Source organism: Colias croceus, chromosome 17 (assembly GCF_905220415.1).
Source record: "Colias croceus chromosome 17, ilColCroc2.1".
In the NCBI taxonomy this organism is placed as follows: domain Eukaryota; kingdom Metazoa; phylum Arthropoda; class Insecta; order Lepidoptera; family Pieridae; genus Colias; species Colias croceus.
In genome coordinates, this window is record NC_059553.1 from 239,055 (window position 1) to 265,164 (window position 26,110).

A 26,110-nucleotide genomic window follows, 5' to 3' on the forward strand; every position below is an offset into this window, starting at 1 on the left:
AGGTTATTGCTAACTCTATGAATATTTTTTTTTTCAACATTGAACTTAGCGCAACCTGCTGGTGCGTTTCACGTTCCAATTAAGCATCAGCATAATTCGGCATTGTGCGCCACTGAGTCGCATTATGCTCTGTAATTGCTGCGCAAATTGCGCAATTGCTGCTGTCATGCGATGCGAAACGTCGCGTCGCTTGAGAGCGGCGCTCCGAAAATGGCTATTTTTCCATAGTAAATCTTTTGTTTCACGCGCAGAACTGTAGCGAAATTTCTCTTTCACTCTTATTGGATTTCGTATGTAGGAAATGTACTGAATGTTGTTTCATAGGAGCCGAGCGCAATCGAGAGCGCTCCGTAAGCTCCTTTTCGCGCGTTACTTATATTATAAATGAACAAGAGTGTATGTAATGTATTTTATTTGTAATGTGTATGTAAAGGTACTTTTTTTTATTGATTTTAGTATTGGAGTTTTTTACGATAGATTTTAAATAATGAGCAGGTATAACTTTATTATAATTATTTATGGGAGTTCACTGCACCAGCGCCGAGCCGCCTCTGTTACCTACTTAATCTATGCTAAAAAAACTTAAATTAATACAACAACAACATAATAGACGTTAAAAATTAATTTTATAATATTTGTTAAAACATGTTTACCGACGTGGCTGAATGCAAACCACGCCTTTGCCTATAAAATAGTAAAGTATCGACACGACCCATCATACGAGCAATCACAAATCACGACGAACTGTCATAGGGATCATCATTCGCCGCGCCGGGTATAGATCTTAAAAATTTCAATGGACTATGAAATATAAATATATGTTTTCCTAAAAGTTTCATTCAATTTTCTACTACTACTGTTTATTATACTTCAATGTCTATATCATTCATTTAGGGAAGGAAAAATGTTAATTGAAATAAAAACCAAACATAAGATTTTTCACATTTTATTATTTAAAGTATGGATGTAGCAAATAGCTATTGTTGTAACAACATTCTAAGACAGCTTATATCACAGAGTCTTAACATATTTTCCTTATTGTACTAACTCCTTACTGTACACGTTTACTTTACAAACATTTTATGTATTGCAAGCATTTAAAACAGGTCAAAATAACGCTACAGCTACGATATTAGAATATGAGGAACTTATTAATAAAAGCACGGTGGGTGAGACCTATTATTATAAAATAATGTATTATTGGAGTCAACATTTGGTTACGTAAGGAACCGATCGAAAAAGTCAAGTCATACAGATATATAATATGTCAACAAAAATAGATATATTTTATTTGAATTAGTTTCAAATAAATTTTCAAGTACTACTGTAAGTGTAATACTCGCATATGCAATAAACTATAATAAATGTACCATTATAAAAGTATGTTATAACTACAAAAAGAAAAATGCAAAAACAGAAATATCAAATTCAGTTTTCTTAAAGACTAAATATAAAATAAATGTAACACTTAAAACTAAAATAGAAAATTCAAATATAAATCACAAAAATCACTAACTGCCTGTCGCTTTCATTTATTGCGTTAACGAAACTAAGTTTACAACAGTACTATATCGCTCGTACCTACTCATCGAAGTCGGTTCGAATCGAGATATTTTTATGTCATAAAAAATAATAAGAATCGGAAATAATATTTATTTGCGTTAGTTCAATGTTTAATATGTCACTCAATCTTTATCATCGAAATCGACAAACCCTTAGGACACACCCGTATTAATTCCAGCAACATATATTTATTTGGCCATATAGGTATGTCTCGAAATTCGACATTCGATCAAATTTATTTTTTTAAAGAATAATACAGGGCCAGATATGCGCAAAACTGATACCTGCTACACGCAAAAAGTTTATCAAAAAATAACGTACAAACGTACTCGTATACAAGTATACGCACACTGCACAGGACTAGTCATTTCTTCTCGAAGCCGGGCGGCGGGCGGACGCACTCCCCCGCGGCCACCGAGCGGTACTCCGGCGCGTCCGGGTTGAGCGTGGAGCTGCGCGGGCGCACGCCGCTCGCCGTCGTGCCGGCGCCGGCGGCCATGGCGCGGCCGATCGCGTCCAGCATGTAGCGCTGCGCCGCCGCCGGGTCCACGCGGCTCAGCGTCGCGAAGATCTCGCACTCCGACGCCGGGATACTCACCGCCCCGCCCGAGCCCCCGGCCCCGCTCGGCGCGGGCGTGTGCGGCGCGTAGGGCGCGCGCTCGCACGGGAACGGCGCCGGGTAGGGGTAGGGGAAGGGGAAGGGCGCGGGGAACGCGGGGTACATGGGCGGGAACGGGCCCACGAACACCGGCGGCAACGGCATCGGAGGCGCGGGCGGGAACGTCGTCCGCTGTGGCCTGTGCGCCCGTGTTCGCATGTTATGCCGGTTCGTGTTCGCTTCGCTCTTGTTGACTTGTGGGGGAATGCAGTTGAGGTGGTGGGCGGAGCGCGGCAGGCGCGGGGTCGGCGCCGCCGGCATGGAGGGCAGCAGCGGGGCGGACTGCACGTGCGGGGGGGACGCGGGCGGGGAGGGGGAGCGGGTGGGGGAGGGGAGGGGCGAGGGGGGCGGCGAGGGGGTGGGGCACGGGGAGGTGCGGGGCGAGGTGGAGGGCGAGGGCAAGGGGGAGGGGGAGGGCAGCGCGGCGGGCACGTGGCGCCGGTACTCCTCCACGAAGTCCAGTATGACGCCGTCGCGGATGTACGCGTGGATCTCGGCGTAGTTCGGCGTGAGCCCGTTCTCCAGCGCGTGGAACGTCGGGTACAGGTAACTCTCCGACTTCTGTAAACCGATCCGACTCGTTAATTTTATACATATATACTTTAGAAAATACTCAATTGAAAATTAGATATTCGTGGCGAGGATCGTTCAGATGTCGGAGGTTATATACCCGAGTTCTAAAGACGCTACATACTTTTTATGTAATCATGTCACAATAGCTAAATTGTTAATGAATTTCTTATGAAAAACTTAAATAAGTTATAAAAAAATCGGTTTACGTACATTCCATTTCATGACATGTGACATACATATAAATATAGAGCGTCTTTTTACAAACAATAATATATTTCGCAAATTCATAGGATGCTAATGACTACTCAAAAGATGTATATAACCTCAAGCAAAACAAACAGGATTGATAGTTGAAACCGAATCTCATTCAATCATCAATAATTATTCTGTGACCCTTGATCGTCATTATTAACGCTAATAATTTTATTGTAAACAAAGTATAAGATATTGATATGATCCAGTTTATATTGTTTAATATAGTATACAATGATTTTTGTGACTATATCAAAGATATTTAATGGTCTCACCCACTAAAACACGTAATTTAAATATAGGTGTACGGGCTAGCCGTACATCCGTACTCAGCGCTTTACACGATCCTATTTCATTACGGTGACAATCACTCAGTCTTCACTCAGTCAGTCTGCGCTCGCGGCTCGTGTAAAGCGCTCGGGGTGTATGCGCTATATCAACTATCAATTAATATCATCAACTATCAAATATCATTAATATCAAATATGATCAAAGTATCAAAAGCTACAACTGGTTTTACATCATCCTATCAATCTATCAACTTATCAAATAAAGGAGTGTATGGGATATCATATCATATCAACTCAGCAGCCCATACAATAGGTGTATATTTTAAAAAAGTAATCATTGAGTATTTCGCATTGATTCAACTAGTCAGATATCGCAGCATAATCTTGAAAATGTTTAAAGTATATTTCAGATGAACAACAACAGAAACAACAACAGCTCTCTGAAATTTACCTATTTCAAAAATAGAAAATATATAAATTTTACCTGAAAATAAAATTTGTATTATGTTTCCTAAGACGTCCGTAGTCCATTATGAGAGAGAGTACATCGCCTTTTTCCCCGTGAAGTCGCTAGATGGTGCTAGTTTTAAGCCCGTCACGTGGTACCGCCGCCAGCGCCGCGAGTGGTGGGGACAAAACTCACCACAGTCCCAGCAAGCCACCAGAAATATCCTCATTGTTCGTCTCATAAATGATACGGTAGCAGTGGTGCAAAAATAACACCAGGAAGACCTTATCTGGACTACGGACGTCTTAGGAAACATAATACAAATTTTATTTTCAGGTAAAATTTATATATTATGTGTTCCGTTTGACGTCCGTAGTCCATTATGAGAGAGTTGTTTGTTATCTCCTGGTGGCTTGATAAATAAAACGCAACAATGTGATAGAGTAATGCCCCAAAAAGGTTATATATATCCTATAAACAAAGTATATAATGTATAAAAACATGACTTTGATAATTATTGAAAATTTGTCTCAATACCAAAAATATAATGACGATATATAGATGTATAAAATACATCCATAAATATACTACAAGTCGATCTTATCAACATTTTAATCAGTATATATGCATTTCAACCTGAGTAGGCTGAAAAATCTCGATTGTGATTACTAATGACTTCTATTTTGATTAGAATTAAATACACTACGACGATAATATAATAAAAGTTCCACCATGTGGCGGAAAGACGGGGGTTCGTGGGATTCGAATTTATTATATTCTTTAAAAAATTTGTTTGTAAATTATAATGTTTATAAACATAATAATATCATCTCCAGTTTACTTTTGCAAGAATGTTTATATATTTTTTGGTTTTTATGGCATTCAAATGCTTATTAAATTAGAATGTTTATGTTTATTAACTAGATATTTTTCGAAATAGATTGATGATGCTACTATAACTATGTAACATTACCCAGATTTCGACCTCGACTCGAAAAGAGCTCGCTTTATCCTGCCACCTATCACTTAAGATAGCCGCTGTAGCTGGTCTCACCGGATGCTGTGTAGTAATAAACAATTTAGTCAGAGAACCTCTTATGGATTGGAAATGTAAAGAAAAGTTCTTATGTGCCTTGAAACTGGATTCATATTTACATAATATGTGACGATAATTTAGCTAACTTGATTGCTAGTATGTGGAAGAATATGTTTTGGAGTCCAATGCGGAACGCAAGGTAAACGCGTCTTCACTATCGACCCATTGTTTGAATTGCAATGTAAACAGGAATAAATAGATAACACGTCCAAAAACTAATAACAGAAATCACAGTATAGTAGCTGCGCGTTAATAAATGCACACAATTTTTTATTTATTTTATTAATCACATAGTTAAATAATTATTTTTATTATGCTGATTTATTTTATAAATATCTCGATAAGAGTTTTTGAATAACCTTCCTTGCCTTCCGGATTTGTAATTTTGAAAGATTTGTTCTAGCTAAGGAAATACCCTAAGGTAATGTTTGCTTAAATGATCAGATGAAATTTACAAACTGACTGATTTTATGTACATATAAGAATAGTGTACAAACCGTCAGTTATACATAGTCAGTGGTCACCAGCAGTCTATGTATGTTTCTACTTTTTAAGCTGTCCATCAAGGTGTACAACAGGTTGACCTATCCAAAATAAGCGAGACTTTCAGCTGTAGGTTCTGTATTTGAGTTGGATCTGAACCTGTGCGTGTTTGTCAGTGAACGATTGAGAAGACTTATCCTGATAGTAGCACGGCTCTAAGTCGTGTTTTACTTGAGATGACGTAAGCTGTTTGAGCTGTGATTAAAATTTATTTGTAGAATTCCCCTCTGAATGGAAATGTTTGTGTCGACTGTTCGAGCACGTTGCATTAGGAGCCGGCGCGATTGCGCGAGGATTCGGCTTCCTAGCTGTACAGCCCTAGAAGGTTGTGAAGTGTTCAAACGTTCAAACTAATAACTCTTGTCAAAGAGATTCCGTTCTGCCTTTGATTGAAATTTTTTCTTACTGCCTCGACTGTCAAGGTTAGGAAAGCTATTACTGCAAACATTTCAATTTCCATACCAACTTTTTTGACACTGGGTCCAAGGTCCTTTCATTCACTGCTTTGACTTTCCTGTGAATTGGATACGGCTGGTAGATATACTTGTTTTTAAAGTGAAACTTTTATTACATCGTCTCAAACTCTTTGGTCTGTGTAGCGCATGTCGCGTGACGCACGATACGTACGATAATTATCGTACAAATGTCTATAGTGTGAAAAAAAAAGTTTCACTTTTACCGTGGTTTCATAAAACCACACAACATTTTTACACTTACTTGCTTTTAAAAGATGTTTTTGAACTAGATCTTTAACAAGTGCGGCAGTTCAATGTTCCCCGGAGGGAAACAAAGGTTTCAAAGTTGATTAGCCCTAAGAGGCGTTCCTGTAGCGCTGTGGCGTGTGTCAGTACATCCTTCCCCGGAGGGTGATAAAATTTGCAACGATGACAAACCTTTATAGGCGTTCCTGTGGCGCTGCAGCGTGCGTAAGTGCATCCTACCCCGGAGGGTGATGAAGGTTTCAAAATGATAAGCCTGAGAGGCGGTCCTGTACCGCTGCAGCGTGCGCCACTGCATCCATCCCCGAAGGGTGATGGAGGTTGCAAAAATAATAATAATAAGCCCGTGGGGCGTTCGTGTAGCGCTGCAGCGTGCTCCCGTGCATCCTTACCCGGAGGGTGATAGCGGTTGCAAAAGTGATAAGCCTATGAGGCGTTTCTGTAGCGCTGCAGCGTGCGCCAGTGCATCCTTCCCCGGAGGGTGATGAAGGTTGCAAAGGTAATAAGCCCCGAGAGGCGTTCCCTTGGCGCTATAGCATGCGGCAGTGCATCCTTCCCCGGAGGGTGATGAAGGTTGCAAAGTTGAGAAACCCTAAGAGGTGGTGTGCCTGCTTGAGGGACCAACTGCCTGCTATTAAGCCTGTTTTAGGCACTGACACTTTCAATTTATCGTTTCCATCGCCAATTTCCAATTTGCTTCCGTGCTCTAAGCCATTCGTAGAAAATCTTAAACGCTCGGGTGTCAAAATATATTCTATCGGATTGATATTCCAAAGTAGGTTAGAGACGAACATTATTTCGAATTGAGTTGAATTGCAATTCCAGAGTCTCTGCAAGCCAATCAATTGGCGATTTGTGCTGAACAATGAAACAAAATAACATATGTAAATTTTCCAAATTTCTTGCAAAATAAATAATTTCATTTCTTTTCAATGTGGTGTACATGCTGTTCTGGTGAACGCAAATCATTGCTCATGTAGATCACCAAGTAAAGGCCACAGTCCCTTGGTTCTTCAGCAGACCAGTTTGTGACTGTCGCAAACATTCTTTGTTTATGATGTATTTATAATATCGATATGGTATACACTAGTGGTACAAGGATATAGGAGGCGTCGATACGTACGGGTAGTCGATAGCCTCGCAATTGCAAATACAAAAAAAAATTATAATTTTAAGTCGAGTATGTCATGTCACAGTTAACAGTGGGTGTGAAATTGAAAATTACTTTGTATTTGCAGAACTTACTTTTCTTAATTATAAAAAGGGGTGATTAACAATAGAGTCATGGTGTTCGATTGGCAAACCCCTGATTTTCAATAGTGGCTTGAATCTCCAAAGACATAAAATATGATGTCAGAGTTAAAGAATAAATAAATATCCTCATAAGTGAAAAGTTGAAAACTATGGCTGGTTTTCGAATTACATGGTATTCGAGGGTACGAGATTAATTTGAGCTTTTGTTTGTTGAAAATCTCTCCCCCCCCCCCTTTTTTTTATTCTTTTGGTGTTTTGAAACGACTTAAAAAGTCTATCTTAACGGTTATTGAATGTACTGGTAAAAACTGATTGTGACGAGTTTTAAACCAACTTATCAAATCCGCCTATCGGCATATGCCACTAATCATCTTAGTAAGTTAAAAATACATTCCACAGCGGGAGGAATTGTATATGAATTTAAACTTATAATAATTCCCTTCAAAGCATCTCTATTAATTCTTAAGTTTATTTGTATAGAGAATAGAAGTCGCATTTAAATTTAGCAGTAATTAAGTAAGCACAGAGTCACGGACTAATGTAATACGTCAGGCAAAAATTATTAATATATTTGTAAGAAATTCATAATAATTTACCTATTTCTATTGTGCATACAAGATATAGGCAACTACATTCAACTTGATTCGAATCGTATCAGATGAATTTTCTAATCTAACGAGATTAAGAATTCGTTTTTGATATTTACCCTCAATTCGGAAAAGGAAGGCACAATTCACATACATTTGTAATATCCGCGTAGCGAATACGATTCAAGGAGGAAAAAATCAAAAGATCGAAACACGTTTCGGATCTGCTTTCGGCAATTAATATACGTACTATCTTAAAACCGATATTTGTGAAAATGGATTATCTCGTGTAACATCCAGTAATAACCATTAACGTTGAAAGATTTGTATTGAAAGCATCGTAAATCACGTATAATGTATTAATAACATGACTCACCATGTTGAGACAATATCTCAAACCTGCACACGAGCGGCTGAGCGCGCGCTGGCGGCTCCATACACTCTGCGGCTCCTCGTCGTCGCTGGACCCCGAACAAGTAGAACTCAGCTCGGAACACGTAGAAAGCGCGCTGATAAGACGCTCGACACGATTCGTTAGGCCCTTGGCCTGCGCTATAGACCTATGGTCGCGATGCCACGCTCGTGGTTGCAGATTTATACTTCAAATAAATCCAATTTTCGTTATTCGTTTGAAATAACGATAACGCAGGTAACACTTGAATATTCATTTCACTATGAAACGTAACGGACTTTTTATAAAACTATTTAAAAATAAAAAACTGAACTTTCTACTTCAATCTCGAAAGATCGTATAAAATTATTATTTAAATTTAAATTATGTATATATGTATTTTAAAATACAGTATTTTAAAATTACATATAATCTAACGACTTGCGTACGGTTTGAAAAACGACGCAACAATGAGGATATTTCTGGTGGCTTGCTGGGACTGTGGTGAGTTTTGTCCCCACCACTTGCGGCGCTGGCGGCGGTACCACGTGACGGGCTTAAAACTAGCACCATCTAGCGACTTCACGGGGAAAAAGGCGATGTACTCTCTCTCATAATGGACTACGGACGTCAAACGGAACACATAATATGTGACCATAAGGCGGAATTCTGATCTGCGTCTTTTAACGTACTGTGGTCAAGCGATCAGGCGTCACGATACGGCGAAAGACGCAGGTTCGAAATACAAATCCCGTCTTCGCTTTTTATTTTTTATAATATTTATACATTTTTAAGCTATAAAAAAAACTACAACCTATTTATAACACGTGCTCTAAGACCGGTTCACGTATTAACAAAGTCTTAAGATAAATAAAATGCTACTAATTGCTTGATCAAAATATAAAAACTTATTAGTATACCAAAAGTGACATGAATATTAAATAAATGAAATAGTTGCCTTTTCAAATAAATGTTTTTACACATACATAAAATAACACATCTTCCATCCCACCATTTACCCACTTTACAAAAATAATAATATTTTACCATAATCATTGTACACGTAATATATTTACAATGTGAAATGGTGAATATTTGAATGATAACACTAAAAGTAAAACTTTAATTTGGAACTACAGATTGAATAATAAAAAATATTGATGCATGAAAAAAATATGTTTGTTCGATCATGTAAAAACTACTGAATGGATATGGCCAAAATTGGGTAGATTTGATATTCGATAGCTTATTTGTCTCGTTTAACTATTAAACCGATAATTTTTTTGATTATATTAAAGTTATGATTTAGTTGACAAGTGGAGGTGCCACAGGGGTCTATTCTAGGTCCAAATTTATTTTTAATTTAAATCAATGATAAAGGTTGTCAATCAAATCAAATTTTATACACATAAGTATACACATATAAAGAAAGTCACAGAATTATACAGAATACGTTAATTTAGAGAATTCAAAGTCGATATTTGTTTGCCAACTCGAGACGCTTCTGCAGCGCTTTACACGTTACACTGCTCTCGACTTCACTAATCTTTGTTAGTTTAGTTTTAGCTAATCTATCGTTAATCGCCTTGATCTTTGAGAGTCGCGCACTCTTGATGTTGTTATTGTCTTTATCGTCACATTCCCAAGTTGGTATGCGGCGGGGACCGGTCACTTCTGAGGCGGAGGCCGATATATCAGAGCACGTGTCGTCTGAGCCGCGGCTGTTGTCGAGGTTCGAGATGTTGCCGGGCTTAGAGGGGTCGGAGGGGTCGGAGCGACTTACGGAGGGGGTCGCGGTGCAGAGCACGGCGTGGCCCGCGCGGATTAGCTCCGAATGGATACACACGTCCTCCTCCGTTGATGTGTCGATTAGAAGTACTTCGAGGATCCCGTCCTCCTGGAAATGACAAGATGTATAAAAGTGATAGCATATCATGTTACGATTGTAATTACTAATTAGATTAATGTCTGTCGCAAATAAATTTTGTTCTATAAATTACTGTCGATTTGTTGAAAATTCAATGTTAACAAGCCGAAAAATTAAGAGGCAAATGTATGCATCACAAATTTAGGCGCAGTACATACCTGTGGCGCGTTGAGCACGTGCGCCACCAGGCGGCGCTCGCGCACGGCGGCGAGGAAGGCGGCGGCGGCGGGGCGCGGCCACACGCGGCTGTGCGCGGGCGCGGCGCCGGCCAGGCGGGCCCGCAGCGCCTGCGCCCCCAGAGCCCCCCAGCGCCGCAGCAGCGGCCGCAGCCCCGACACGGCGCACGCCTCCACCGTGCCGTAGTCCACGTGCCGCACCTGCACGGCGCACGCGTGACGCGACACCAACACACGAGTCAACATTAAAAAAAAAACGAGTGAAATACTATTTTTAGTGTAATTCATTAAACGAATACAAGATTCTTTGTAAGTAGTACCTGTAGTTACTTAAGAAAAAAAAATGTTTTTTTATATTATTATTTTTAGAGCGCAAACGCATTATCACATATAAAAAACACAAACACTCATAATTTTTATATTTTGGTACAAATTATTAGCAAAATTTCATAAAGTATTAAAACGTGTCACACGTGCGAATCTAATGTAACGGTATACCGCATGAAAAATGTGTGTATAAAAGGTGTGTGTGTGTGTGTGTGAGATGTAACCTTGACAGTATCACTATCCATGATGCGCACGATGACGGAGCGGTGCCAGTCGCCGTCGTAGCAGGACGCGACGCAGTGGCCCTCGCGCACGGCGCCCACGGCCAGCCGCCGCCCTGCGCCCTCGCCGCGGGAGTAGTACTCGCTGCACGGGATACAAAATTATGTCAATAGTTCATTTCCAAATAGAAATCTTACTTAAAATAAAATTGAACTAAGATGAAATAAACAAAATAATATTTTTAACTTAAAACTAGATCGCATTCAAATTGTCCGAACTAGACAAAATTTACGTAGGTAGGTAGGTAGGTGTAGCTTTTAAATAAAAAAAGGTCGATCAAAATTAGTTTTTCAATTCGAAAGAAAAATAAGAATAATCTATTGTCTACATGTAATCAGAAATGGATGGAAATTATTTAATTGTTGTAGTGTTTGAAGTGTCGTGTGTCAAGTGTCGTGTATGAAGTGTCGTGTTTGAGTGTCGTGTGTGAAGTGTCGTATTCGAAGTGTCGTGTGTGAAGTGTCGTGTGTGAAGTGTCGTGTGTGAAGTGTCGTGTGTGAAGTGTCGTGTGTGAAGTGTCGTGTGTGGAGTGTCGTGTTTGAGTGTCGTGTGTGAAGTGTCGTGTGTGGAGTGTCTTGTTTGAGTGTCGTATTTATAGTGTCTGGGTGGAGTGTCGTGTTTGAGTGTCGTGTGTGAAGTGTCGTATTCGAAGTGTCGTGTGTGAAGTGTCGTGTGTGAAGTGTCGTGTGTGAAGTGTCGTGTGTGAAGTGTCGTGTGTGGAGTGTCGTGTTTGAGTGTCGTGTGTGAAGTGTCGTGTTTGAGTGTCGTGTTTGAGTGTCGTGTGTGAAGTGTCGTGTGTGAAGTGTCGTGTGTGAAGTGTCGTGTGTGAAATGTCGTGTTTGAGTGTCGTGTGTGAAATGTCGTGTTTGAGTGTCGTGTGTGAAGTGTCGTGTTTGAGTGTCGTGTTTGAGTGTCGTGTGTGAAGTGTCGTGTGTGAAGTGTCGTGTGTGAAGTGTCGTGTGTGAAGTGTCGTGTGTGAAATGTCGTGTTTGAGTGTCGTGTGTGAAATGTCGTGTTTGAGTGTCGTGTGTGAAGTGTCGTGTTTGAGTGTCGTGTTTGAGTGTCGTGTGTGAAGTGTCGTGTTTGAGTGTCGTGTGTGAAGTGTCGTGTGTTAAGTGTCGTGTTTGAGTGTCGTGTTTGAGTGTCGTGTGTGAAGTGTCGTGTGTGAAGTGTCGTGTGTGAAGTGTCGTGTGTGAAGTGTTGTGTTTGAGTGTCGTGTGTGAAGTGTCGTTTCACGTGTGTGAAGTGTCGTGTTAGAGTGTCGTATTTCTAGTGTCTGGGTGGAGTGTCGTGTGTGAAGTGTCGTGTGTGAAGTGTCGTGTGTGGAGTGTCGTGTGTGGAGTGTCGTGTGTGGAGTGTCGTGTGTGGAGTGTCGTGTGTGAAGTGTCATGTGTGAAGTGTCGTGTGTGAAGTGTCGTGTGTGAAGTGTCGTGTGTGAAGTGTCGTGTGTGAAGTGTCGTGTGTGAAGTGTCGTGTGTGAAGTGTCGTGTGTGGAGTGTCGTGTTTGAGTGTCGTGTGTGAAGTGTCGTGTGTGAAGTGTCGTGTGTGGAGTGTCGTGTGTGGAGTGTCGTGTGTGAAGTGTCGTTTCACGTGTGTGAAGTGTCGTGTTTGAGTGTCGTATTTATAGTGTCTGGGTGGAGTGTCGTGTTTGAGTGTCGTATTCGAAGTGTCGTGTGTGAAGTGTCGTGTGTGAAGTGTCGTGTGTGAAGTGTCGTGTGTGAAGTGTCGTGTGTGAAGTGTCGTGTGTGGAGTGTCGTGTTTGAGTGTCGTGTGTGAAGTGTCGTGTGTGAAGTGTCGTGTGTGAAATGTCGTGTTTGAGTGTCGTGTGTGAAGTGTCGTATTCGAAGTGTCGTGTGTGAAGTGTCGTGTGTGAAGTGTCGTGTGTGAAGTGTCGTGTGTGAAGTGTCGTGTGTGAAGTGTCGTGTGTGGAGTGTCGTGTGTGGAGTGTCGTGTGTGGAGTATCGTGTGTGAAGTGTCGTGTGTGAAGTGTCGTGTTTGAGTGTCGTGTTTGAGTGTCGTGTGTGAAGTGTCGTGTTTGAGTGTCGTGTTTGAGTGTCGTGTGTGAAGTGTCGTATTCGAAGTGTCGTGTGTGAAGTGTCGTGTGTGAAGTGTCGTGTGTGGAGTGTCGTGTTTGAGTGTCGTGTGTGAAGTGTCGTGTGTGAAGTGTCGTGTGTGAAATGTCATGTTTGAGTGTCGTGTGTGAAGTGTCGTATTCGAAGTGTCGTGTGTGAAGTGTCGTGTGTGAAGTGTCGTGTGTGAAGTGTCGTGTGTGAAGTGTCGTGTGTGAAGTGTCGTGTGTGAAGTGTCGTGTGTGAAGTGTCGTGTGTGGAGTGTCGTGTTTGAGTGTCGTGTGTGAAGTGTCGTGTGTGAAGTGTCGTGTGTGAAATAAATAAATAACTTTAAATAACTTTATTGTCATAAAAAAATAGGTACAGCTTATATATGAATCCATAGGCTCCTGAATTAGTTAAATACTGTGTCTCAGGAGCCAGTGGCTTCTCCCATTAATTTCGAAACAGTATAGATACCTACGTTATACAAAAGAAAATTTTAAAAATAACAAATAAAGGTAAGTGGAAAGCGCTTAAATGCTTGTGTGTGTATATGTGTGAGTGTGTGTGTGTGTGTGTGTGTGTGTGTGTGTGTGTGTGTGTGTGTGTGTGTGTGTGTGTGTGTGAGCGTGTGTGTGTGTGTGTGTGCGTGTGTGTGTGTGTGTGTGTGTGTGTGTGTTTTCATGTAAGTTTTGCTTTTATGTGTGGATATGTGAAAAAGAAAAAAAAAATGTGTAGTATATCTATATATTTATAATTTTTTTTTTTTTTTTATCCTTTCTTATAGCACGCTTTAAATTATAGATCCCTTAGCACGGTTTCAATTTCGTCGTAATCAAACTTCTCTAGCCACGTAAGTATACATCTTTTTATTTTATGATTATTCAATTGTTTAGCTTTAATTTCCTTATTAACTTTATTGTACAGTAGAGGTGCAACTACTTTGTAGTGTTTCTGTGCGAATTTTGATTTTGTTATAGGAAACGGACACCGATCGACACGTTTGTTACTTTTGGGTAAGTATGGAACATCATTTTTATGGTAGCGACGTAAGATTTCAAAAATGAACAGTTTTCTTATACTAAGAACATTGGCTTTTTTATATACATCGGTTGTTGGGTGACTACATGGAAGTTTTAGACAAACTTTAAGTAATGCTCTCTGTGCACGCTCTGCTGCTATTAGGAGGGATTTGGATGCATTACCCCAAGCACAAATGCAATATCTTATAATACATTCGCACAAAGATTTATACGTAGATATCACCAATTTTTGTTCTGCCACAGATTGTAAATTATTAAAAATAAAAATTAGCTGACGTATTCTGGAAGTTAGTTTTGAAATATGCGAAGTCCAATTCAATTTATCATCTATCTCAACACCGAGGTATTTAATTGTATTAACCCGTGAGAGTGTAGAACAGTTGCAGGGGGCCACATAATTACTACGATTACATGGAAAGGTATGTATTTTAATAATCATGTCTTGACTTGGGGCACCTTTAGATGTCATACTGTAGCACATGTATTTAGTTTTACTAGTATTTATTGACAGTAGACTATTTTCGAGCCAACAGGTCACAACAGAAAGACACTTTTCAGCAAGCTCTGCCACAGTTCTCCAAGACTTTTCATGAACTAGTAAAACAGTATCATCGGCAAACATAAGAAGATCTAATCCAGGTAAGGTGATATCACATAGTTCGTTGATATAAACAAGAAAAAGGATAGGTCCCAAAGTACTACCTTGCGGGACGCCATATGAGCAATCTAGATAGTCACTTTTATGGCCCTCTACTTTTACTGACTGCCGTCTCCCCAAAAAGTAGTCAGAAAACCAATCAAGCGTGATTCCCCTTATGCCTACATTCTCCAGCTTTTTCAGAAGGATGGGAATGGATACTGTGTCGAACGCCTTTTGCAGATCGAGAAATATACCCAAACACTTATACCCATTGTCTAGATATTGAACAATTTTTGAACTCAGCGACAAGACTGCATCTTCAGTTGAAGTTCTTTCTCTAAAGCCAAACTGGTTGACACTGAGAACATTGTTGCCCTCCAAAAACCTCATTAGTCTTTTTTTCACAAGTTTCTCTAGGATTTTAGATAGCGTTGAAATTAAAGAAATGGGTCTATAATTTGATGGATTGGTTTTATCTCCATTTTTAAAAATTGGGCTTACAATAGCTTTTTTAAAGGCTGATGGAAACACTCCAGTTTCCAGACTCAAATTGCACAAAAAACAAAAGGGTTCGGCAAGAAAATTCACAAATTTTATAAGTATATTAGCGGGAATATTATCCCAGCCGGGTGCGCTATGAGGTTTTAGGCTTAGAATAACATTTCTCACTTCAACTGGGTCAGTGGGGAGAAACGACATGGAATTGAGTGGTGAATTTGATTTTTTACAGTGTGCAGAAAGTTCATATTGTGTCGTGTTTAATTTTTGCAGAGTAAGATTCGCCAGCGTGCTACCAACAGAGGTAAAATAAGCGTTTACATTATTCAATGACCCAATTGGGTTGTTATCTGTTTGTAGAAGTTCTCTAGAAGGATCCTTTCGTTTTGACAAATTGCAGACATCTTTAATTACTTGCCATGTTTTTTTTATATTTCCTTTACTTTTGAGAAGTTGATCCTTATAATATTCCCTTTTAAGTGATTTTATGATACTATTGCAGACATTTCTATATTTAGTGTACCTATTTCTAAGATTTATATTATCTGGTGCCTTTTTGACCTTCATGTGTATTTTGTTTCTCTTCCTTATCGACCTAACTACACCTATAGTAATCCAAGGTTTCAAAGGTTGAAGCTTCCTGTTTACTATTTTTGTTTGCGTATTTTGATTCATAAAGGACGAGAGTTTTTGAATCATCAAATCAGCAGCAACATTTGCATCACTAATTACATATAACTCCTGCCATGTTTCCTCTGATAATGATTTTTCCATACCCATAAAATCTATAGTTGTTTTATGGTACGTTTTGTTTTCCGCAAAGCATCTTTTAATATTTACTCCAGTAATACATAGCAGAATAGGTGAATGGTCGGTGAGCATTTGTTCAAAAACAAATGTTTTCCAAACATTTTGGCATTTGATCATGAAGTGATCGAGACACGATGTCAATCTTGTTGGTACATTAATTCCTTGATTTAGGCCATGCATGGCTAACAGATTCAGATACGTTTGTGTTACTGTAGCCAAATTACTAGACAATGTATCAATATTAATGTCGCCTGTAAATATAACGTTTTTAGAAGAGATAGTTTTTAAAGTTCTATCAAGCGATTCCAGAAATTTTGATGTATTTCTAAATGACGGAGGTCGATAAGAACATATTATAGTATAGTCAGGTACAATATTAACAACTAAACAGTTCCCCTCCGAAAATAAGGGTTCGTAAGCCGAGGCTTTGATGTCTTGACGAACGTATACTACCACCCCGTCATTTTGATTTAAACTGTTTTTCGTCCAAAAAACTTGATAATTATCCAAATTAGGAGGTGGATTTACAACACTAGTCCAACATTCTGTTAAAACAAAAATGTCTATAGTAAGTTCTAGGGTAGAAATAAAAGCCAGAAATAAATCAAAATTACAGTTAATGCTTCTGATGTTAACAGTCATAACAAAAAAAGAAGCCTTATCACTTATATCAGATTTCAGAAGAGATTGACAATCATTTGTATCACTAACCAAAAAGCATTCTATATTATTTGAATTATCTACTTCTGTTGTGATATAATTATTATCCATTATTTAGGTATATATTAATATAGCGCAAGATTATTTTTAAAATGAATAAAAACAACAGGAATATTATAAGTCGTAAGCGTAAGCAGTTTTTGTAACCCGACAAATATAACATGATTATACAGGTGGTATAACAAATATTATTATTAATAAATATTATTATCTGATTTTTTTTATTTTGTCGCAAAGGATCTATGATCGTGTGTGTGTTGTGTGTAGATGTAATGTAATGATAGGTAATGTTTAAATATTTAATGCGCTTTCTGATAACAAACTTAAATTTAAATAAAGGTTTAACATTTTGATAATTATATACTAACATGAAACAACATCTAAAAATATAAGAAAAACTTAAAACTAGTCACTTAGACTTAAGGTTCTCTATATCATTCTCAAATGTCGTGTTTGAGTGTCGTGTGTGAAGTGTCGTATTCGAAGTGTCGTGTGTGAAGTGTCGTGTGTGAAGTGTCGTGTGTGAAGTGTCGTGTGTGAAGTGTCGTGTGTGGAGTGTCGTGTGTGAAGTGTCGTGTGTGAAGTGTCGTGTTTGAGTGTCGTGTTTGAGTGTCATGTGTGAAGTGTCGTGTTTGAGTGTCGTGTTTGAGTGTCGTGTGTGAAGTGTCGTATTCGAAGTGTCGTGTGTGAAGTGTCGTGTGTGAAGTGTCGTGTGTGAAGTGTCGTGTGTGAAGTGTCGTGTGTGGAGTGTCGTGTTTGAGTGTCGTGTGTGAAGTGTCGTGTGTGAAGTGTCGTGTGTGAAATGTCGTGTTTGAGTGTCGTGTGTGAAGTGTCGTATTCGAAGTGTCGTGTGTGAAGTGTCGTGTGTGAAGTGTCGTGTGTGAAGTGTCGTGTGTGAAGTGTCGTGTGTGGAGTGTCGTGTGTGGAGTGTCGTGTGTGAAGTTTCGTGTGTGAAGTGTCGTGTTTGAGTGTCGTGTTTGAGTGTCGTGTGTGAAGTGTCGTGTTTGAGTGTCGTGTTTGAGTGTCGTGTGTGAAGTGTCGTGTGTTAAGTGTCGTGTTTGAGTGTCGTGTTTGAGTGTCGTGTGTGAAGTGTCGTGTGTGAAGTGTCGTGTGTGAAGTGTTGTGTTTGAGTGTCGTGTTTGAAGTGTCGTTTCACGTGTGTGAAGTGTCGTGTTTGAGTGTCGTGTGTGAAGTGTCTTGTTTGAGTGTCGTATTTATAGTGTCTGGGTGGAGTGTCGTGTGTGAAGTGTCGTGTGTGAAGTGTCGTGTGTGAAGTGTCGTGTGTGAAGTGTCGTGTGTGAAGTGTCGTGTGTGAAGTGTCGTGTGTCAAGTGTCGTGTGTGAAGTGTCGTGTGTGGAGTGTCGTGTTTGAGTGTCGTGTGTGAAGTGTCGTATTCGAAGTGTCGTGTGTGAAGTGTCGTGTGTGAAGTGTCGTGTGTGAAGTGTCGTGTGTGAAGTGTCGTGTGTGAAGTGTCGTGTGTGAAGTGTCGTGTGTGAAGTGTCGTGTGTGAAGTGTCGTGTGTGGAGTGTCGTGTTTGAGTGTCATGTGTGAAGTGTCGTGTGTGAAGTGTCGTGTGTGAAGTGTCGTGTGTGAAGTGTCGTGTGTGAAGTGTCGTGTGTGAAGTGTCGTGTGTGAAGTGTCGTGTGTGAAGTGTCGTGTGTGAAGTGTCGTGTGTGAAGTGTCGTGTGTGGAGTGTCGTGTGTGGAGTATCGTGTGTGAAGTGTCGTGTGTGAAGTGTCGTGTGTGAAGTGTCGTGTGTGAAGTGTCGTGTGTGAAGTGTCGTGTGTGAAGTGTCGTGTGTGAAGTGTCGTGTGTGAAGTGTCGTGTGTGAAGTGTCGTGTGTGGAGTGTCGTGTTTGAGTGTCGTGTGTGAAGTGTCGTATTCGAAGTGTCGTGTGTGAAGTGTCGTGTGTGAAGTGTCGTGTGTGAAGTGTCGTGTGTGAAGTGTCGTGTGTGAAGTGTCGTGTGTGAAGTGTCGTGTGTGAAGTGTCGTGTGTGAAGTGTCGTGTGTGGAGTGTCGTGTTTGAGTGTCATGTGTGAAGTGTCGTGTGTGAAGTGTCGTGTGTGAAGTGTCGTGTGTGAAGTGTCGTGTGTGAAGTGTCGTGTGTGAAGTGTCGTGTGTGAAGTGTCGTGTGTGAAGTGTCGTGTGTGAAGTGTCGTGTGTGAAGTGTCGTGTGTGAAGTGTCGTGTGTGGAGTGTCGTGTGTGGAGTGTCGTGTGTGAAGTGTCGTGTGTGAAGTGTCGTGTTTGAGTGTCGTGTTTGAGTGTCGTGTGTGAAGTGTCGTGTTTGAGTGTCGTGTTTGAGTGTCGTGTGTGAAGTGTCGTGTGTTAAGTGTCGTGTTTGAGTGTCGTGTGTGAAGTGTCGTGTGTGAAGTGTCGTGTGTGAAGCGTCGTGTGTGAAGTGTCGTGTTTGAGTGTCGTGTTTGAAGTGTCGTGTGTGAAGTGTCGTGTGTGAAGTGTCGTGTGTGAAGTGTCGTGTGTGAAGTGTCGTGTGTGAAGTGTCGTGTGTGAAGTGTCGTGTGTGGAGTGTCGTGTGTGGAGTGTCGTGTGTGAAGTGTCGTGTGTGAAGTGTCGTGTTTGAGTGTCGTGTTTGAGTGTCGTGTGTGAAGTGTCGTGTTTGAGTGTCGTGTTTGAGTGTCGTGTGTGAAGTGTCGTGTGTTAAGTGTCGTGTTTGAGTGTCGTGTTTGAGTGTCGTGTGTGAAGTGTCGTGTGTGAAGTGTCGTGTGTGAAGTGTTGTGTTTGAGTGTCGTGTGTGAAGTGTCGTGTGTGAAGTGTTGTGTTTGAGTGTCGTGTGTGAAGTGTCCTTTCACGTGTGTGAAGTGTCGTGTTTGAGTGTCGTATTTATAGTGTCTGGGTGGAGTGTCGTGTGTGGAGTGTCGTGTGTGAAGTGTCGTGTGTGAAGTGTCGTGTTTGAGTGTCGTGTTTGAGTGTCGTGTGTGAAGTGTCGTGTTTGAGTGTCGTGTTTGAGTGTCGTGTGTGAAGTGTCGTGTGTTAAGTGTCGTGTTTGAGTGTCGTGTTTGAGTATCGTATTTATAGTGTCTGGGTGGAGTGTCGTGTTTGAGTGTCGTGTGTGAAGTGTCGTGTGTGAAGTGTCGTGTGTGAAGCGTCGTGTGTGAAGTGTCGTGTTTGAGTGTCGTGTTTGAAGTGTCTGTGTGTAGTGTCGTGTTTGTAGTGTCAGTATGAAGTGTCATGTGTAAAGTGTGTTGTGTTAAGTGTCGTGTGTGAACTGTGAAGTGTCATGTTTGAAGTTTCGATTGTAAAGTATCGTGTTTGTAGTGTCATTTTATAGTGTCGTGTGTTAAGTGCGTGTACGCAGCACTCACGTCATCTCGTCCATGACGGCGTCGAGCGCGATGTTGAAGTCGTCGCCCAGGCGCATCATCCAGAAGTGCGAGGGGGAGTACACCTCGCCCAGCATCACCTCCAGCAGGTCGCCCGCGCGCACGTCGCCCAGCGGCGCCGCGCCCAGCGCCTCGCCCAGCTGCATGCAGTCCGCGGGGAACACGTCCGGCTCCTGACCGATATTAATGCAAATTAAAACTTTTCAAAATTTTCAGATACTTGTTTTTTCTCTTACTACATAAAAAACCAAATCAATGATAAATGTAAGTACCCGTATTTATACCCGTAAATATTTTGAGGTTTTCATTCATCTTTTTGAGTTAGAATATTATCATTCTAAATTGTCACAATCACCAAATATCGTCATTCATACGGTGGACAAAATTTTTAGTTTCAAAATTTCATTTTTGTTGAATAATTGAAAATACATCATACAAAATAATCCACAAAGTAACAACCTAATCCTTCATAATATTAGTGTATATTTCGTGTCAGTCTTTATCACGTTTGTCAGTATCACGTGTGTCAGTGTCAAATATGTCAATGTCACATGTATCTCCTGTGTTATTTTATAATACCGTGTGTATGAAACGAAATTAAACACTGTCCGTATTTAATGTTTTTTTTTTTTTTTTCTTGTTCATTCTTATTTTTATAGCGTAGGAATTAAATGATACGCTAACGTCGCCAACGAATCGGTATACAAATATTGATGTGTATTTAACTTGACACTTTAATGCATTGCACTCACATAAGCGACACCGGGCAGCGCGTCGTCCGTCGGCGCGGGCGCAGCGGGCGGGGGCAGGCGGCGCGGCGGGCGCGGGACGGGGCGCGGCGCGGGCGCGGCGGCGGCCCACGCGCGCCAGTCGCCGTCGCCCGCCTGCGCCGCGCGCACGTCGCTCAGCTGGCACACCACGCCCGCCACGCTCGTGAACCCGAACCGCGAGAAGTTCAGTTCGCGCCCGTAACGCTCCCTGAACAAATACAAACATAAAAAAACCATGAAAAAAAGGAAAAAAAATATCAATCTAGTACAACGGTCCCTTCCACTGGAAGGAAGGAAAATTTAATAAAAGAAAAACACTCCCTGAATACACACACATATTATTAAATTTTATTTTAGTTTTAATGCGTTCAATTACTACGTAGTCTAAAACAAAGTCGCTTTCTCTGTCCATATGTCCCTATGTATGCTTTAATCTTTAAAATTACACTTACTGTTTACTATTTTAAAAAAAAGAATGAAACAAGATGAGACTTTTAGTATAAAATTTATTAAGACGAAGCAGGGTAAGCAGCGGACAGAAAGCTAGTACTTAACAAATGAGAAATCGATCACTGAGACGGCTGCGAGCTCAGAATTTGCCATAGTGCGGCGAAAGATGCGACTTCGTCTTTTATTCTTAAAAAAATTGTCCTGTTTCTAAATTTTTATATAAATGATCGTAAACAGTAATCACCATTTTTAACTGGATTTAAAAGTAATAATTTTATAAAAATACATACTTATAAATTTTATTTCACTAATACATAAGTATGTGCCAAAAACTAATTTCGTTAATTTTGCAGTAACATCTTCCATAATATTCACCATAACATATAAAATTCTACAAAATTATATTTTAAACTGCTTGAAATATGAATAAAAACTACATAAATTAAAAAAACTTACTTATACATGTCCAACAAGTCACTACACCAAACTGGCTCTGGTTGTTCACAGATAAGAGTTTTCAGCTCTTCTTTTAATTCTTCTAACGCTTCCTTCAAACTTCTACCACCTGTAACCGTAACATTGCATATATGTATTATGTAACATGTTCACATGTATGGGCTTAAAGTATTTCATAAAACGAAAATATTAAAAAAATGTAATAAGTACCGTTTACGTCATACTATTTTATTTAATGAAGATGCTATTTAAATGTAAAACTAATACAAATCAGTATGAAGCACCTTTAAGATAATTAAGATCATCTACAACATTTTACTCTTCATCCATATTTGCCAACCATGTAATGTAAAATTTAATTCTAAAAAGGCAATTTCATTTATTAATTACATTTCCATACATTCTGTTTAACTTATCTGACAGTTAAATTTGCCAATAATATTTTAAAATAAACAATAAAACATGCTATCAATAACTATGTCAAAAAGTACTTAAACTGCTGCCAGAACTAGGAAAAAAAAATAAACTCACTAGATGATGTCAGCCGTCCAGAGCTATGATGATCCTGTGATCTGCTGGACTCCACTTCATGTAAAGAATTCTGATTGCTTTGAAATGCCGGCAGATCCTTAATCAACTTGCGTTCCACTTCAGGGGAATGATATCCATTGGTTTTGGCTTTTGGTTCATTTTCTGGCTTTTTCATTTCCTGTATTTCTGGCTGATGTTACATATTTTGATTCATTTTTTTTTCAGTTATTGCAAATGTCACTTACAGCTTACAATTGACAGTCAAACATGGTTTTAAACTATTTATAAATAGAATACATGAAAAGACTTACCATTCTTTCCTCTTCTACTAATCTGCTTTTAGTTGTTTGTTGTTCTTCTTTCTTTGTTTCTACATTATTTGGTTTTAAATTCGATTCTAACACACTTCTTCTCTTACCCCTACTGTAAAATATATTTTCTAAATAGTTAAAATTTTTAATAGATATAAGTGGTAAATTGAGTATGCAGCTATACATTTATCTTGGTTTTTATTGCAATACTTATAATATTGGAAAGTGGATGGTGGAAGTGGAATACAATACCTATAAAATGGCCATAATTTAAAAAAAACTTACAATTTTACAAATGGTGATGTCCTTTGCTTTTGTACAAACTTATCAATATGTTTCAACGAGTCTGGAACTATTAACATTAATTCTGGATTTTTGGGAGGCCCTAGAAACTGAAAATAAATTATAATTGAAATTAGTTTCTCATTCTATCTATTGTCTCCTTGAAACAGAGGTATTAGCCATTAGGTAGTATTTTATGAGTGTTTCAAGTTAATACTAACTCATAAATAATAGCTACAGCTATGTAATAAATTAAATAGGAACTCCTTACACACTATAACTGTAATTTACAGTACAGCAGTCTGGGTATTTCTTTAGAAATTTGCGGCACGAATTAAGGGGGGTAGGGGAGGGAAAGGGAGGGGAGAGGTAAGGGGAGACCCCCTGTGAAGTGGGGGGGTGCGGAAACCCCCCTTCTATTTTTTTTTGAATTTATATTTATACTAGCTTACCGCCCGCGGCTTCGCCCGCTTTGTCTAAAACCTAATAAATTATATACTAAAACCTTCCTCTTGAATCACTCTATCTATAAAAAAAAACCGCATCATAATCCGTTGCATAGTTTTAAAGATTTAAGCATACAAAGGGACATAGGCAAATAAGGACAGAAAAAGCGACTTTGTTTTGTACTATGTAGTGAAATGTAGTTAGAAATATACTGAAGATTATGGGCTTTCTTGACTGCTCCGGCGCTGCAGAACGTGGCGCTTGCCCCCGTGTACCTCGTTGCAGGCAGGAGTCTTCACTCGCCTTCGTAGCTTCGGCTTTTTGGTCGCCTTTGGCGACCAGCCTCAGCCACTCCGGCTCGCTTGACTCTGCCTGCTCCTCAGCACACGCGGGCGCCACGCTCCTCCGCGCCTCCGACTTTTTTAATACACTCTAGTGTATGACAGACAAGTACCATGTGGAGTCGGGGTGGACAGATTCAGTTCTGTTACTAACAATTTGTGTGCAATGTACATACAATAAAAAAAACATTTTTTTAATAATTATACATGTTTGATACAATTTACAAGGGCAATGAATGGATCAATTTTATTTTTTTCCAATCAGCGTCTCCACTTATTATATTCTTTAATAATATCATCGAAGTTTGGGTGGTTATAGTTCAAAAAATCTCTATACAACACCCCACTGGGACTCAATTCTTTGAGTATGAGTCCCATCAGGGGCAACAAATGCAAATGGGTTGTCTGGGTCTGAGTGATTAACTTTTTTAAAAACATACCCATGTTGCCCCAATCATATACTACTCGCCAATAATCCGTATGAATTGTTGTCCCTCAGCAACATGCTTTTGAATGAACTATGAAGGAACTATGGTTTTTAATGTACATTTTGACATTTGTTATCTCTTTCAAACACAATTCTTGTAGGTAGCTTTGTCAATGCAACTCAAACAATTTTGAACATATAACCTCAAAAATTAAAATTAAGATTTCTCTGTAATTACAAGTTTCCGCACGAAAAGCCGCTAATGTATGTGTCGGGGCATTATTATCGATCGAAAAAAATTAAAATCACGCCGAAATTCGTGCCGCAAGTTTCTAAAGCCAACCCCTGCTGTTTTATTAATACTCTAAAATCCAAATAGTATATCATACTCGTACTCACTATAAAACAATCGCTGCATCGCTCTTGTAAAAACTGAAGGGGGTCTCTATAGCCAAATTTGGTCAAAGGCAGTGGGGAGCCAACCATCTCCCGGTAGTCTTTCAGCAAAGAGGTCATATTCACCGTTACCGGGCTTGAAACAACAAGAGAGCGGAGAATAGACTTTAGCTTCTTAAGTTCCTCCTCCATTTTTGCTTACTTACCTAAAAACAAACATATTCTATTAAAATAATACAAATAGTTATAATCTTTTCATTAAAAACGTCTTATTCGAGAAAAATGTTTTTTGAAGGTAGTCATTATACTAAACAATTTTTTTTACCCGACAAATGTTGAAATAAAAACTAGCTTGTTTTATTCAGCATGTTTCTCATCTGTGAGATGCTATACCATATGATTTAAGAATCAGTAATCAGTTGCTACCAAATTTTATAAATTTTGAATAAACATCAAGAAGATTTACGTATATTAATTTGGATATTTTTTCCCAATTATTAGTCCTTTATAAATATTAATAATACCAAAGAATAAATATTAAAACTGCACATCAACAAAATAAGCCTTATCTCAAATGTCAAAGTCAAACCCAAACCGGCGAATTCAAAAACAAGAAAACACCATGCTTGTTTTCATCATTACCACGGAACATTACCTTTATTACTTGCTCTGTGGTTTTCATCTTCAGAGACAGATTATAGTAGAGCCATTTTAATAGGCAACATTTGACAGTTCAACAAAATTCAACAACTAAGAGCAATAAACCTATGCTCTTAGTTCAACAACGTAACCTAGTAACGACGACATAGAATAACATGATATTTCGTTTTGTTAGAACTGCACATTTGCTTAACTTTTTTAAATTACGATTACATATTTATAATAATAATGACCAATACAAGTAATTTTAAGATTTCATTTTACTGATAAACCATTATAAACATAATAAACAATTTCTGAATTGAAGAACTGACGTCGCTACAATTTTGTGTCAATAAACCTTTTTTCTTTTTAAATACCAGAGATGTTACTCTAAAAATCGAAATCTGACATCTAGAATCGAATGCATTGATAACTTGTGAATAAAAATCATCATAAATAAATAAATTCGATTGACAAATGTTTCAAATCCGTATCGATTAATTCACTTTAATCGATGTTTTTATACAAGTTACATCTCTTCGAAGATAAAATTGATAGACGTCAAATGTTGCCTATTAAATTGGCTCGACTATAGTGAGACGCAGTTATACATCCTTCCTCTATGGGCGTATTCAGAAAGAAAGCTTGAAACTTATAAGCGCTTATAAGCGCTTATCGGTGCTTGTCAGCGCTGGTAACCCGCGCAGGAAAATATATGAACATGACAAGCGCCGATAAGCGCTTATAAGTTTCAAGCTTTCTTTCTGAATACGCCCTATGGACGGAGACTGATTAGTGATTAATACAGTGATCAGTGGTCAGTGGGGTCAGTGGCTGTTTAAGGGCGGCCGTACACGGACCGCTTCAAGC

The 26,110-nt window shown here is 39.4% G+C and overlaps 1 protein-coding gene across 1 annotated transcript; it reads right to left on the reverse strand.

Moving 5' to 3' along the window:
• Nucleotides 1-930: 930 nt before the first annotated feature.
• On the reverse strand, nt 931-25,203 carry LOC123699260. Its single transcript, XM_045646180.1, has 15 exons — nt 24,924-25,203; nt 24,602-24,804; nt 22,991-23,097; nt 22,706-22,817; nt 22,395-22,584; nt 21,864-21,972; nt 20,940-21,165; nt 20,170-20,360; nt 11,029-11,170; nt 10,460-10,678; nt 9,854-10,271; nt 8,824-8,995; nt 8,383-8,582; nt 3,980-4,088; nt 931-2,843 (listed from the first exon to the last, which is right to left on the reverse strand). The coding sequence occupies exons 2-15, from the start codon at nt 24,788-24,790 to the stop codon at nt 1,928-1,930; spliced, it is 3,300 nt and encodes a 1,099-aa protein (XP_045502136.1). The 5' UTR covers nt 24,791-24,804; nt 24,924-25,203; the 3' UTR covers nt 931-1,927.
• Between the last annotated feature and the right edge of the window lie 907 nt (nt 25,204-26,110).

Excerpts from the sequence above, each read along its gene's own strand:
- LOC123699260 (XM_045646180.1), bottom strand. The coding sequence starts at position 24,790 with ATGGAGGAGGAACTTAAGAAGCTAAAGTCTATTCTCCGCTCTCTTGTT. Across the intron at positions 22,585-22,705 it reads TAGTAGAAGAGGAAAGAATG|CCAGAAATACAGGAAATGAA; the intron begins GTAAGTCTTTTC and ends ATGTAACATCAG. Across the intron at positions 4,089-8,382 it reads GCTCAGCCGCTCGTGTGCAG|ACGTCCGTAGTCCAGATAAG; the intron begins GTTTGAGATATT and ends ATGTTTCCTAAG.